At 39.3% G+C, this 14,332-nt stretch overlaps 1 protein-coding gene across 4 annotated transcripts in view; it reads right to left on the reverse strand.

Moving 5' to 3' along the window:
* Window positions 1–11,713, reverse strand: part of ift57 (intraflagellar transport 57 homolog (Chlamydomonas)) — a 30,767-nt gene extending 19,054 nt beyond the window's left edge. For 2 of the 4 annotated variants that reach the window (XM_028592441.1, XM_028592440.1), the window contains exons 1-7: window positions 11,127–11,713; window positions 7,918–8,092; window positions 5,704–5,822; window positions 4,752–4,842; window positions 3,787–3,855; window positions 2,842–2,964; window positions 1,690–1,761 (exon numbers count right to left, since the gene is read on the reverse strand). In XM_028592441.1, the coding sequence (XP_028448242.1) occupies window positions 1,690–1,761; window positions 2,842–2,964; window positions 3,787–3,855; window positions 4,752–4,842; window positions 5,704–5,822; window positions 7,918–8,092; window positions 11,127–11,281 (804 nt within the window). In that variant the 5' untranslated portion in view covers window positions 11,282–11,713. Of the gene's footprint in view, window positions 1–1,689; window positions 1,762–2,841; window positions 2,965–3,786; window positions 3,856–4,751; window positions 4,843–5,703; window positions 5,823–7,917; window positions 8,093–8,340; window positions 8,547–8,669; window positions 8,763–11,126 lie in introns of those variants that run through there. The other 2 variants (XM_028592444.1, XM_028592442.1) reach the window with 2 other exon arrangements.
* Window positions 11,714–14,332: the final 2,619 nt, after the last annotated feature.

Genomic DNA, 14,332 nt, shown 5'->3' on the forward strand with positions numbered 1-14,332 from the left:
TATGCAAATGGCGCATCATCTTATTAAATATGTGCAAATATATTTATATATAATATTGTGGGAGTGCGGCACAAACAAGACAGAAGTTAAATTCAGTTGAGTCTGTTTACTCCCATTTTTAATCCACAGTTTACAGATTCAGGTTACACAGCGTACGCTCACAAACCACACAGCCTGAAATAGTGTCCCAACAACAGCCCCACATCACAGTGAGCTTCTTATTTAAAGGAGCTGCAGTCTCCAGTGAATGTCTCTATATTGTATATTGGTCACCACAATATGTGCGTAAAAGTTCCAGAACAGAAATTTAAACATTGGATAAAGCCAGGTTCAGAACACTGTCAACAGCCGTAAAAAACTAATATTTTTTTCAAGTTTTTAGGATTAAAATGTTGTATAAATCAGGTTGTGAGTGATATCTGAACTAACCCCTGTGTGAAAAGCTTCAAAATGTAGATAGGAATGAAAGTGGAAAGTTTGGTGTGTGTACGTTAGGGCTGAACGATTAATTGCATTTGCGATAATATCGCGATATGTTAAAATGCGATTTCCTAATCGCAAAGGCTGCGATTTGGTCTCGATTTGATGACTCGCGAGAGCAAATCAGTCTGCACTACGCAGAGAAAGCATCAACTTAGCACGCTAACGCTACACCGTACCTTGAGCTGATCTCTGTCATTCAAACAACTCTGAGTTGAAGTTTAAAACTTTTACAGTCAGTTTAATAAAATGAAGGGTTTTGTTCGGGCTTGAGTCCATACATGCAGTTAATGGATACAGGCACGCAGAACTGAAGGCTCGGTTGGCAACGAGCTAGCTCTGATTAGCGGTTGTGTGTGTGTGTGTGTGTGTGTGTATGTATGTATGTATATACATGTGTGTGTGTGTATGTATATATATGTGTGTGTGTGTATATATGTATGTATATATATATATATATATATATATATATATATATATATATATATATATATATATATATATATATATATATGTGTGTGTATATATATATATATATATATATATATATATATGTATGTATGTGTTCGTATGTATGTATGTAACTGTCTAGTGTGTAATTGTGTGTTGTTCATACTATACAATGATTTATTGTTTGTCTTTGTTGAATAATACAGAAAACGAAGAGCTTAAAAAAATAATCGAATATCGAATCGCAATCGCAATATTTGGGGGAAAAATCGCAATTAGATTATTTTCAAAAATCCTTCAGCCCTAGTGTACGTTTTACTAAAGTTGAGATTTCTGGCTCAGAGTCTGAAAACAAAACCTTTAAAGATGTGGATTGTAAAATTCAAACATTTGACTCTACAGGTGAATAAGGTTAATAACATTTAAATAACAGATATCATCATGAAACTTCCCCGGTTGATTACAGACATTAAGACAATTTTTTTTTTGTATTAAAAGTTCTCCAAACTGTTGCAAATGAAGCATCACCTACTGCTAACTTGAATTTAGGAGAAATCTACAGACAAATAGACAAAGTGTAGTAAAATAAACACCTAAATGTGTATTTGGGTGTTTTTTTCCCCCATTAGTCTAAAATAAGACATGATATGGAAGCAAAAGTAGCCCAAAAACTCAATATTGAAAATGTTTTTGCCTGTAGCGTCTCCCTTTAAAATACTCATCACTGCCGTTATTATTCAAGCAGGTCATTGAACGCACCTTGGCCTCTTTGAGCGAGGACTTGATCCCGTCTTTGTGTTGATGCATCTGGTCCACGTGGATCCTCCAGTCCTGCAGACCAACACACACACGCGCACACACACACACAGTGATCAAAAACAAGTCAACAGTAGCAACACAACAGAGAGCATGCTGGGAAACTACAGCAGCTGTCTCAGTTTGTCCACAAAGGTTGTAAATCCTTCAAACTGCAGATTTCATACGGAGATTCATGATATTTATTTGCACATTTGTACATACAACATTCTTTTAATTTAATGCTCATTTGGTTAAACTGACAGAAACATATTGTTAGAGTCATAATCACAGCTGATCTATGAGACAATATTTTAATACCATATTTTGCTTTGGGCCAAATCTGCACGGAGACACTTACCACTTGATGCTTTTTAGAGATGTTCCGATACGATACCAGTATCTAAAAGCCTCCGATATCGCCTAAAATGCTGGTATCCGTATCGGAAAGTACTGGAGTATACGCACCGATCCGATACCTAAAATCTACTTTGAAGCAGTTTATTTATATTCTTCTTCTGTTATATCTCGCTGTAAAAAAATCTCATTTGCAACGACAACCTGATCACATTCACACTGTTCCACATTCATACCTGGAAGCTGCCCAGTACGACCACAGTCTAACCTGCTGGCCACTGAGCGGTTGGAGGTTAAGGGCCTTGCTCAAGGGCACCTCAGTGGTGATAATGAGGATGGGGATTGAACCGGTGACCTCCCAATCACAAGCTTGCTTCCTTAACCCCCTAGGCCACCACTGCCTTATGGATAATAAAAAATAAAGTTCTGTGGCGTATTGTTTGTGTTAGTTCATGTTTCCCAATGATAGCATTCATTTCACATCCATACAGGGATAGTAGTATACAGCTGTTAAAACATAGTAAAATATATGGATTTGATTTTGATCTGATTGACTCTAAACATGAACTCATGAAAGTTTCAGGAGAAAGACTTCCTAAGTTATACTCTCATATCAGTTTCCCATTTTCTCCTTCAGCTTAGGCAGCGCTGCCTGGAAGACGACGTTGGGGGCTTAAAAACACCAAACACCGGGAAATTCAGATCATGAGTAAAGCCGGCTCAGAGAACCGATAAAAAGGTGCTCAGGTGAGCGTGTACCTTGTTGTCAGTCCTGATGGTAACTTTGAGCTGGGCCAGGACTCGCTCCACCTCCAGGTTCCACTCTGCTGCATCAACCGTGGACTCAAGAATCTCGTCCGGCTTGGAGGAGGGTTCTGCTTCCTGTCAGAGAACAAACAACATGGCTGCACAATATGTCGTTTATTTTTTAGCTGTGAAAACAACCAAATGACAAAATAAGCTACAAATCAGTAAGTAAAACATTAGTTTTTTTTATGTTTTGCTGGGTGCACATTTTGACTTCTAGTTTCTCAACTTGTGCAATAAACAAAAGACTTAGGCTAAGTTTTGAATAAACTGCGTCTCTGTGAAGCTATTCCCAACGCTGTCCCACCACTCCTGGCTTCCTCTCTGCCTCCACACAGACCTCTGGAGTCAATTTGCAGCCATAAACCCGCAAAAAGACCAAAACAGCCAATTTGCCTCTCTTTCTCTTCATTCTTCTCCTCCTCAGCACCGGCTCATTAACATTACGGCTTTACGGTTACGGTTATTAATTAACGTCTTTTGCGCATGCGGGTCAGTTCGAAAACCACAAACAGTTCACACTGGAATCTGATATAGGCCACATTTTAAAAAGGTCATGTGAACAGACAGACATAAAATCAGATCTGAGCAAAAAATCTGAATTAAGCATTAAGACTTGCGGTGTGAACGTAGCCTTAGGGATGTTTTTTGTTAGTTGAAAAAGAGTATGAGTAGAAAACTACTTTTTTTTTGTGGTGCATTTTATGCTCAATTCAATTTGTTTAATAAAAAAAAATGTTTGAAATGATTCTCTTTGGTTTTCAAATTCAACAAGCAATTTGTTGTTTTTTAGCAGAAAGGGAGAACTACATGTAAGTACACTGTAATATCTGTGTACCGCAAGTAATGTTGTTATCGTAAACGTTAACGTTGCATCACATCTGCAGGTGAACTTACAGTGTGAGTGGTTCGTAGCTTCAGAGCTTCCAGGTCCATCACGTTCTCCTCCTCATCATCAGGCTCCTCCTGAGATCACACACAACAAATACTTGATGAGCTTAACAGTGAAAACACACCGGGCTCGTAAACTATTTTTATTTTGGCGCGAACCGCGCGCTGAAACCATCGTTTCGGCGTCTCCTCTATTTCTTCCGCAAAACGAATGCACCGAGCCAGGCAGGTGATCACATACAAGAAGACCACAGTGCAGCCGGATACTTTACCAAAATAAAAGACATTTCAAAATAACACAGCCAGGTTTATGGTGATTTTAGTTGTCTTGACATGCGATCAGGGACGCAAAGAGAGAGAGACAGGCAGGCAGATAGACAGGTGGGAGTGGCCTGGCTGGAGGTGGTAGGGGTTGTTATTGGATGACTATCAAAAAACAGAGAGAGAGAGAGAGAGAGAGAGAGAGAGAGAGAGAGAGAGAGAGAGAGAGAGAGAGAGAGAGAGAGAGAGAGAGAGACCATACATTGACAACCAACGGAGAAACACTTGACCTGTGACTGGCGGGGACTGCAGATGTAAAATAGCCTTTTGGCTAATTCTGGCTTTTTTAACCCATGGGAAATCATTTGTTTTATAATTTTGCGCTGTCCCCTTTCATAAATAAACTCAAATATGCGTCCGGTATGAATGGCCAGGCGCGCGATCAGGATGAATTTACGCATCGCAGCTATTCGCCTCTGGCATGCTTTCACTGACGTAAACAGTACCTGTAATGTCGTATTTACGTACACAGACACACACACACAAAACAAAATGTAATACTTTGTGAACGAAATGTAAGACTTTTATGGCTTTCTTTTAAGAATATTGAATTTAAGACTTTTAAGCCCCTGCGGGAACCCTGAAGTTACGTATATTTTTTAGGATGAGGAGTACTACGTATACAGTTAAATAAAAGGTGGGACACCCACGATCATCTCCTCCTCTACTTTGCTGAGTGTGAGCTCTGCGTCGTCCTCTAGCACGGACTCTTCTTCTGTGGTTTCTGTTGGGTAGTTTGGTCTGCGGAGAGGAGAAAGGACAGGAGCACAATCAGCTTCTCCTCGATCAAAAAACCAAAGGCAGATACATAGGCAAAGCATATTCACTGTTCAGTATGATTGACAGTGTTTTCCTCAGGTTTGTGGGAGACTTTAGGGCTGGAACTAAGGATTATTATCACAGCTGATTAATCTCTGGACGAATGGATGGATGGTTGTTGGTCTCTAAAATGAGAAAATGGTGAAATATGTGCATTCGTGTTTCCCAAAAAGCCCAAGATGACGTCCTCAAATGTCTTGAAATTGGCTCTAAATTAAGTTTTTTTTCAAGCCAAGTATCTCTGAATTTACACTTCCCCAAAGCTGAAGAATAAAATCAGTTTTATGTTATAATCCAAAAGAGAGTCGCACCAATAACACGACAGCTGATTGGCTGCAATATAAGTTGCATGTTGGTCTCATTTTTAGTCATAATACCGCGAGTTATATTCGGACTAGCCACAGAGAGAATTACAACACCAGGGAATAAAAATCAATTAGAATCAGCGTAGGAAAATTAAGACCTGTGTAAAATGATTTAAGACCTAGAACACAATACTTTTTAAGACCCCGCAGAAACCCTGAATAAACAGATTATAAAGTTGTATCGTTATCGCGATGTTCAAAAAGGTTATCGCATATTTTTCCTCATATCGTGCAGCCCTAATGTAAAGATAATAGCCTGTTTCAAATTCATCTTTACAGCTTAATATCAGAATGTGATCTGAAAATGTCCAAATCAAAACTGTGAATGCTTTTGAGAAAGGAACGCAGGATTAGTTCATAAGGTTAAAACCAAAAAGAGAGCCAAGAAGTGAGACAGGAATGGGAAATGTTTGAGTACCTTCTGAAGGAGAAGCCCCTCCTCTTCAGGGCTTCTTCAGCCAGCCGGTCCAACACGAAGCAGACGTGTTCACCTGAACCGGACTTCAGTTTGGAGGGCGGGAAGTCCACCTTAACCCCCTGACAGACACAGTGATGACACAAGTGATTCCTCTTCTTTACTGTATAACAGGAGTCTGAGTCGACCGAGTTTAAGGTTAGGATCAAACACACTCTGAAAATATATTTTATTCATCGTTAACATGTTTCATTCATTCGTTTTATTCAATATTCATCTGTCAAGTTACAGAGCGTCTGCAAGTTTGATCAAGGATAAATGTGAGACTTTTTAACTTTTTAAGAGCTTTTTTTTGGGGAGAGTTACAAGAAGCAGACGCTCAATTATGCGAGTGAGACGTGAAAACCGAGTGTTAGCTGTCAGAAAGTGTGTCTGCGTTGATATTTCGTTTTTTTTTAAATATCGGTTGCGTATGAAGACTTTTAAAAAGCACTTTCATGCCAGTAAGGATAAAATGTATGTTCAAAATGAAATCTGCACACCTATTGCAATAGAGATTAGCTGATTACTCTTATAATGGTACTGTTACCACACTGCACATAGCTGTACATAACTGTCTATATGGTTCATACTGAATATCCATATTTATTGTGTTTGTCTTATAATAATACACTGCACATATCTATATTATTCTTACCACTATTACAATGTTCCTGCTACTACATTGCACATATCTCTACATATTGTTCATATTACATAGCCATATGTATTTTGCTCTTATAGGGTAACTGCTAATACGCTGCACATATTTATATTTAATTTACATAACTCTAAACCACATTCTATAAACCAACTGTACACTACTGTCTACACTGCACTATATCTCTTGTCCTGTCTATACTTTGTATATCACATTGCACTTTTCTGCTCTTTTTGCACTTCTGGTTGGACGGAAACTGCATTTCCTTGTCTTTGTACTCTGAACAATGACAATAAAGTTGAATCTAATCTAAAAAGTTGTATCTTAATTTGTTCCTGAAAAAATAAGACAACATCTGTACAACCGCCTAATCTGAAATCCAGAACCGCAAACACGTTATTCGACTGTACTCAGAAGGTTAAAGTCTTTTAAAGCCTCGTCTCTAAATAGCTTTTAGGATTTTAACAGAGTCAAAAACACACAGATCTGAGAGTTAAGTAGAGCTGTAACAATTCCAATATTTACTGCCTGAGAAATAATTGCGATTAACAATATAATTGTCTCCTTCAGTCAAATTTAAAAACATGTATTACTCATTCAAACAAATGAACTTTGGAATGAATGCCAGGATACATCTTTTGCTTGCCCAGATGATGTAGTAACACAATTACACAGCCTATAAAGTAAAGTATGCGTCTCTTTATTGTCATAAAACATTGTCTTTTTGCTTAAATTAACACAGTTATACCCCTTAGGACTTTGGCTAATGTAAGCAATTAACACATTTTTTTGACCCGTTTTCTAAATGTCTATATCAGAAATATGGGTTTCTTTGTTACTACCCAATTGTAATCACCCCAAAATAACACAGATGATTCCATACAACGCGCATTGCAAGAACAACAAAAGATCAGATCTCTACTTTCATTGAATTCTGGGTGTTTTGCTCAATTTTTTTGCATTTAAAAAAAAAAAATATATATATATATATATATATATATATAAATAAATGTTTCGAAACAGTATCCTCACTGAATGTTGACCAGTCTGTGATTTTCCTTCCTTTATTATTAGTCGGAATTAATCATAATTTTTGCTTTTTTTCTATTTATTATCTCCAGGATTAGGTATAATTTCATATAAATGAGGTGTATTGACCATGAATTCCACAAATAAGTGTAAAACTAGTAATAAGTTGGTGTTAGTGGTGTTCATACCTGGTAGTGAAAGGACGTAAAACAGGGGGAAAAAGGGGCCAAAAACATTGAAAAAAGCACCAAAAGGGTCGAAAAAAAGAGACAAAAAGTTTTCAGTTTTGACCCGAGAGGACGGCAAGTGCACGGTCCAATGGAAGACAACACGATGGTTAACACACACACACACACACACACACACACACACACACACACACACACACACACACACACACACACACACACACACACACACACACACACACACACACACACACACACACACACACACACACACACATCTGAGAGTTAAGAGTCACTTACGAAAGCCCTGAGCTCTGCCAGGATGTTGGACACGGTGGCGTTGGGTTCGTCGTACTCCTGAGGCTCGGTGAACGGCCTCCCTGCCTCGTTGATGAGCCACGCCGCGATGATGGTGAACATGAAGAACTGCTCGCCCGAGTTGCACGCCAGATATGGACTGGAGACAAAGTAATGCCTGGTGGAGGGGAAACAAGACGGGAGATCAAACAGGAGGCGACAGCCAGGAAGAATGTTATTCTCCATATTTGACTGGTAGCTTTCTGTAGCTTTGGTTCTTAAAAGGTGCCCTGCCATACAAAACCGTTTTTACTAGGGATGGGCGATATAGACGATATGCAATATAAACGATACAAAACTGGCCTACAATAGAGATTTTAATTATATTGCACTATCGCAATTATTCATGTTGATGACGCAATCTACCCGCGAAGTTTAGAGCCACGAGCTGCAACCGGCTGCAACGCGTCATCGTCATCTTGACTAAACATGACTAAAAGAGATACAAGGAGCTGGTGAAAAAGACCGGTGCAACATCCATTATTTGGACTTGGTTTGGATTGAAGCCGCTACAACGGAGCTGCGGTCGAGCCTTTCACCAGCCTGACTATTCACTATATAACGGACGACTGGAATCTTGGCAGCCGGTGTTAGCAGACGTTGTACGGGGAAGTACAACGTCTGCAAACACCGGACTGAACATACAGCCGTTTGTGCGCACGTGTGCAGCGGCGGAGTGGGACCAAAAAATTTACCGGGACGATTACGGCCTCTACCGTACGGGTTGAGCAGAGGCTGCACAGTTTGACCAGCAGGCAGCGGCGCCAGGCCGCCGGATGGTGTTGCTAACAACTTGCAATGTATAACTATTATCAGATCGGCCCACCGGGAAAAGTCCAGACTCTTCTGTGTGTGTGTGTGTGTGCGCGCTAAAATGCGTTACATTAGGCTGCAGGTAAGAAATTTTGTTTGAAATATGTTTTTATTTAAAGTATCTGTGCATCTTTGCCTAATACTGAAAGTATTTTCAGTACAGTGTCTGTTCCTTAACTTAACTTTCCTGTTCTCTGCATCTTGGGTGGCATTCAAGAACCAAGGACTATCTTACTAAGTGTATTAAACTAACTAAGTGTATTAAACTAAGTGTAGTGCTTTTTAGAATGATTTGCACTAAAGAGAAGACACCCAATACTTTAAGCTTTTTCTTTGTCAAAGTCTCTGCAACTAGTGTACTACTTGAATTTTATTTATCTGCAACATTATTTTGTATAATTACAGTTTTGAACAATAAATATTCTCAAAACTACATACTATGTTTCTTTTCTTTAAAAAAAAAAAAAAAAAAAAAAATATATATATATATATATATATATATATATATATATATATATATATATATATATATATATTTAGCAGTTTGGTTTTCCTTAGGGTTGACGTAACCTGGTCTGAAATGGTTCTATTATAATTTATATATTGCGATATATATCGTTATCGCAAGAGGCTGCAATGTATATCGCAATATGAATTTTAGGCCATAATCGCCCATCCCTAGTTTTTACTTGTATTTTTTGAAATATGTTAGGTCCATATGTGTTTGTGTTATGTGGTGAATGTGAAAATGAACTGCTACCTCCTCTGTCAGCTCTAGCCACTAAAAAGAAATAAGCAGAGAAATCAGACCAATCACAAAAGCCGGTCAGTCTGACATCATGTTGCCTGAGCTCATTATTATTCATGAGCTCGCCCAGTTGGGCTGGGTAAAGGATTCTGACAGCCAGGCTCTCATTGGCTAGCTGTTAGCCAATCAGAGTCAAACAGCTTGTTGGAATATTAATGAGAACTGGCAGAAATCGAGCTGAGTCTTCCTGTAGGCGTTCTATACCACGCTAGAATGGCTTGAAACAAGGTAACCAAGGCATTTTATCCACAAAAAATGTTACCAAGTCCATGGTAGAACTTCAGACATTACCACAAAGTAATGAAATATGTGTGGCAGGGCACCTTTAACAACTCTTCATTCATTTGGGTCATCTTCATGGATCAAACTCTTTTTCCTTTTGAGATGCCCAATTCTTTTTTATTATATTGTCCTGGCATGTGTTTTTGTTTCTCCCCCTCTGAGGATCTATGTAACACGTGTTTAATTTTTTTTTTTTACATAAATAAAAGGTTTTTATTTTTTTGATTATACTGTAAATATATTGCACCGGTTCAACTTAAAGGAACAGGGTTTTTTTACATACAGCTATAGCTATAGTGACGTATTCCAGATTACAGTGTTTTCCCTGGGTTTGTGGATGACGTAGGTAGCATATTTGGCGGAGGAGTTTAGGGGCAAATCGTTCACGAAAAAAAGTTGTTTTTCAAGATTATTTTTGGGCTTTTCTGCCTTTATTTGATAGGACAGCTAGGTGAGAAAGGGGAGAGAGAGAGAGAGGGGGAAGACATGCATGAAATCGTCACATACAATGTCCTTAATTATGAACCTGCTAAACCACCAGTTTATCAGATGTTTGGGTTATGGTTAGGGTTATGGCAACCTGTCTCAAATAAGATCCTCATCATTTGGGACACTCATCCATCCATCCATCCATCTTCATCCACTTATCCAGGGTCAGGTCGCGGGGGGGAGCAGCTCCAGCAGGGGACCCCAAACTTCCCTTTTCCTGAGCCACATTAACCAGCTGCGAATGGGGGATCCCGAGGCGTTCCCAGGCCAGGGTGGATATGTAATCCCTCCACCTAGTCCTGGGTCTTCCCCGAGGCCTCTTCCCAGCTGGACGTCCCTCCACCTAGTCCTGGGTCTTCGCCGAGGCCTCCTCCCAGCTGGACGTGCCTGGAACACCTCCCTAGGGAGGCACCCAGGGGGCATCCTTACCAGATGCCCGAACCACCTCAACTGGCTCCTTCCGACGCGAAGGAGCAGAAGCTCTACTCCGAGCTCCTCTCCTGAGGAAACCCATATCAGGCCGCTTGTACCCTCACTTGGACACTCAGATTTTTGAAAATAATTTGGGACACTAAACTGCACGTATACCCTATTTTGGACCATTATTATTCCCACATCTGTGTCTAAAAGACTGGAAAAGCTAGAGCAGATAATGAATAAATAACACTCAACAAAACGTGCTAAAGAAGTCCAAAAACGGCTCTGGTGCTGCGCCTGAACATTATAATGGCACCTTGTTACTTGTTAAGACATTTCTCACCTGGACATATTTTTCATGTTGTGTTTAGCCAGAACTTCCTCCTCGTAGTTCAACACCTTCAACTTCTCCAGCAAACACTCCATTACTACAAACAGCTGGTGCGCTGCTCCGGGACCGCGGTCCTCTTCATCTCCCCGTCTACCGTCCTCCGCCATGATCGGTCTGCCAGTCACACAGCTAAATGTCTAAATAATAAAAGACTAAAGCAATTCCTTGGACTCATTTAGCCCCCTAGCATTGAGCTAGCCCGCTAGCTGTGAGCTTGTGAGCCGAGTTTGTTTAGCTTCCTCTCTGTTGTTAAGGCAACCGCTAGCTGACGCTAGATGGCTATGTAGCTAACGTTAGCTGCCAGCGAAATCATGTTTAAAAACTTGAATTCGGACTCGTCGTTTATCAAAGTTAAAATTTATGTCAGTTTGAAGGATATCTACAGGTCGGAAACTTAAAATGCGACACAATTGTGGTAACTGCAGCTCTTAAATCATCTAAAGCGACTAGCCGTTAGCACCGTTAGCTATATTCCCAACAGCAGCGTCGTGGGTTTCCGTTGAACATTTTGCGTTTCCTAGGATGACGAAGGCATGACCCGCCCTACTCTGCCTCTGATTGGCTAATACTCGTCGCCTTCGTTGGTTGGATTGGTCAGGTTTAGGCATGAGGAGTGAGATTGGTTAGGGTTACCACGGTACGCCAATGAGAGGCAGAGTAAGGCAGAGTAGGGCGGGACATGCCTTCGGTACCCATAGCAACACAAATTCAACTTCCGTTGTGACCTTTGGAATAAAAGCCTTCTGGTAGTTGCTCTGCTGTAAAGCCTTCAAACTAAAAGCTCATCAACAATGCTACATTTTCAAAGTGGAGATTATCAAAATTGTTATTATTTCTAAAGCTATTAGAAAATTCCCCATCCAAAAAAACAAAAGCAAACAAAACAAAGCAGACACTTATGTCAAAAACATTTTTTGTCAATCATTTATGGTTGTAAAGAATATACTACTATACTTTTGTAGGAACTATTTGGTAGGTACATTTACTTATATTTGGAGGATAGCATGTATTACTTGTAATAGAGTATGTAAATGTGTGTGTGTGTATATATATATATATATATGTATATATATATAAACATACTGTATACAAGTTCAAGAACGATGCTTGTGCATTTCACCTTTATGAGGCAAAAACAAAAAACTGAAATTGGCGGGTAAAAAGCTGTATATATATATATATATATATACAGCTTTTTACACTTGTCAGTGTGTGTGTATACATATGTGTGTGTACACATATGTATACTTGAAGTTCACTTTTTTGGCCACCAGTCGGTGTACACAGGCTTTTTACCAGCCAATTTCTATTTTTTGTTTTTGCCTCATAAAGGTGAAATACAGGGAATGCACATCCATCTATCTATCTATCTATCTATCTATCTATCTATCTATCTATCTATCTATCTATCTATCTATCTATCTATCTATCTATCTATCTATCCATCCATCTTTCTATCTATCTATCTATCTATCTATCTATCCATCCATGCATCTATCTATCTATCTATCTATCTATCTATCTATCTATCTATCTATCTATCTATCTATCTATCCATCCAGCTATCTATCTATCTATCTATCTATCTATCCATCCATCTATCCATCCATCCATCCATCCATCCACCCACCCAGCTATCTATCTATCTATCTTTCTTGCTATCCATCTATCTATCTATCTATCTATCTATCTATCCATCCATCCATGCATCTATCTATCTATCTATCCATCCATCCATCCATGTATGTATGTATGTATGTATGTATGTATGTATGTATGTATGTATCGATCTATCTATCTATCTATCCATCTTTCTATCCATCCATCCATCCACCTAGCTATCTATCTATCTATCCATCCATCCATGTGTCTATCTATCGATTTATCTATATATCTATCTATCGATCCATCCATCCATCCATCCATCTATCCATCTATTGATTTATCTTATATATCTATCCATCCATCCATCCATCCACCGACCCATCCACCCAGCTAACTATCTATCTATCTATCTATCTATCTATCTATCTATCTTTTTTACTTGGTTGAAACATGAAAGAACAGTGGCAAAAAACAACTAAGGAATCACTCAATTGTCATTGGCTTATGTTATTCCAGGCCCTGTCCCTACTAATACTACTACTACATTCATACAGGCTCTAGATGCTTTATAATAACAAATAAAAAGTGGTGTTTTGTGCTTCATTTCGCTTTGTGTTGCAGATAAGTAAAAGCTGATGAAACACATTCTCCTTTTATACTGTTAGTTGTTATCAATGCTCATGTATCTCATCTCTTCCATACATATATATATATATATATATATATATATATATATATATATATATATATATTCAACCTAAACACAACCCTGTTACCTTACCCAGTGAGGCATGCATGATACACAGTCTCAGTGCTTGTGTGAATTTGTATGTGTGAATAATTCATTCCTCCACCCCTCCTGCGGTGCAGCAGGCAGTGGAGGGAGGGGGGTGTTTGTTTAATCTGCATGCTGCTCCCTGTCTGCCTGTCTGTGAGCCTGAGCACTCAGGTGGAGCTTCCTGGTGACTTTGTTTGAACGGCGGGCCCGCTGACTGCCTGCTGCACCGCTGATGATGCTCAGCGAGACGCTTCCAGCCTCAGCTGAGAGATGTAATCATTCAAACACAACACGGAGGTGTGATACAAACATATAAAAGGAATATTCAGACATTTGTTCCCCACAGCCAGATGTTTCTGAAGCTGTGTGTCCGGTATCGCATTCTCACGAACGGGTTTGTTTGGTATCGTATGAAAACTTATGCACAACAATTTGTATGATGTGATGAAATTAGGCGATTGCCAGCAGGTCACATGATGACCGGTCACATTGACGCGACCTGTCGGCCATTTCAGCAGCCGTTGCTTGTTGAGTTTAGCCGATAAAAGGTGAAAAGAAAAAAATCAATACAGCGTAGTATCGCAATCTTTTCCGTGGCAATACTGTATCGATACACAGATGCCAAGTATGGATCTATTATTATATATGTGTTGGTCAGTCTGTCTGCTTGATAATCCCCATTTTGCAGCAATAAATTTAAAGTGAGACGAACAGACAGAGAAATTTATCTATTTAGATAAAACAGAGGTTGACAAAGTTTCCTTTTGGAGACATC

The sequence above is a fragment of the Perca flavescens genome, chromosome 12, assembly GCF_004354835.1.
Source record: "Perca flavescens isolate YP-PL-M2 chromosome 12, PFLA_1.0, whole genome shotgun sequence".
In the NCBI taxonomy this organism is placed as follows: domain Eukaryota; kingdom Metazoa; phylum Chordata; class Actinopteri; order Perciformes; family Percidae; genus Perca; species Perca flavescens.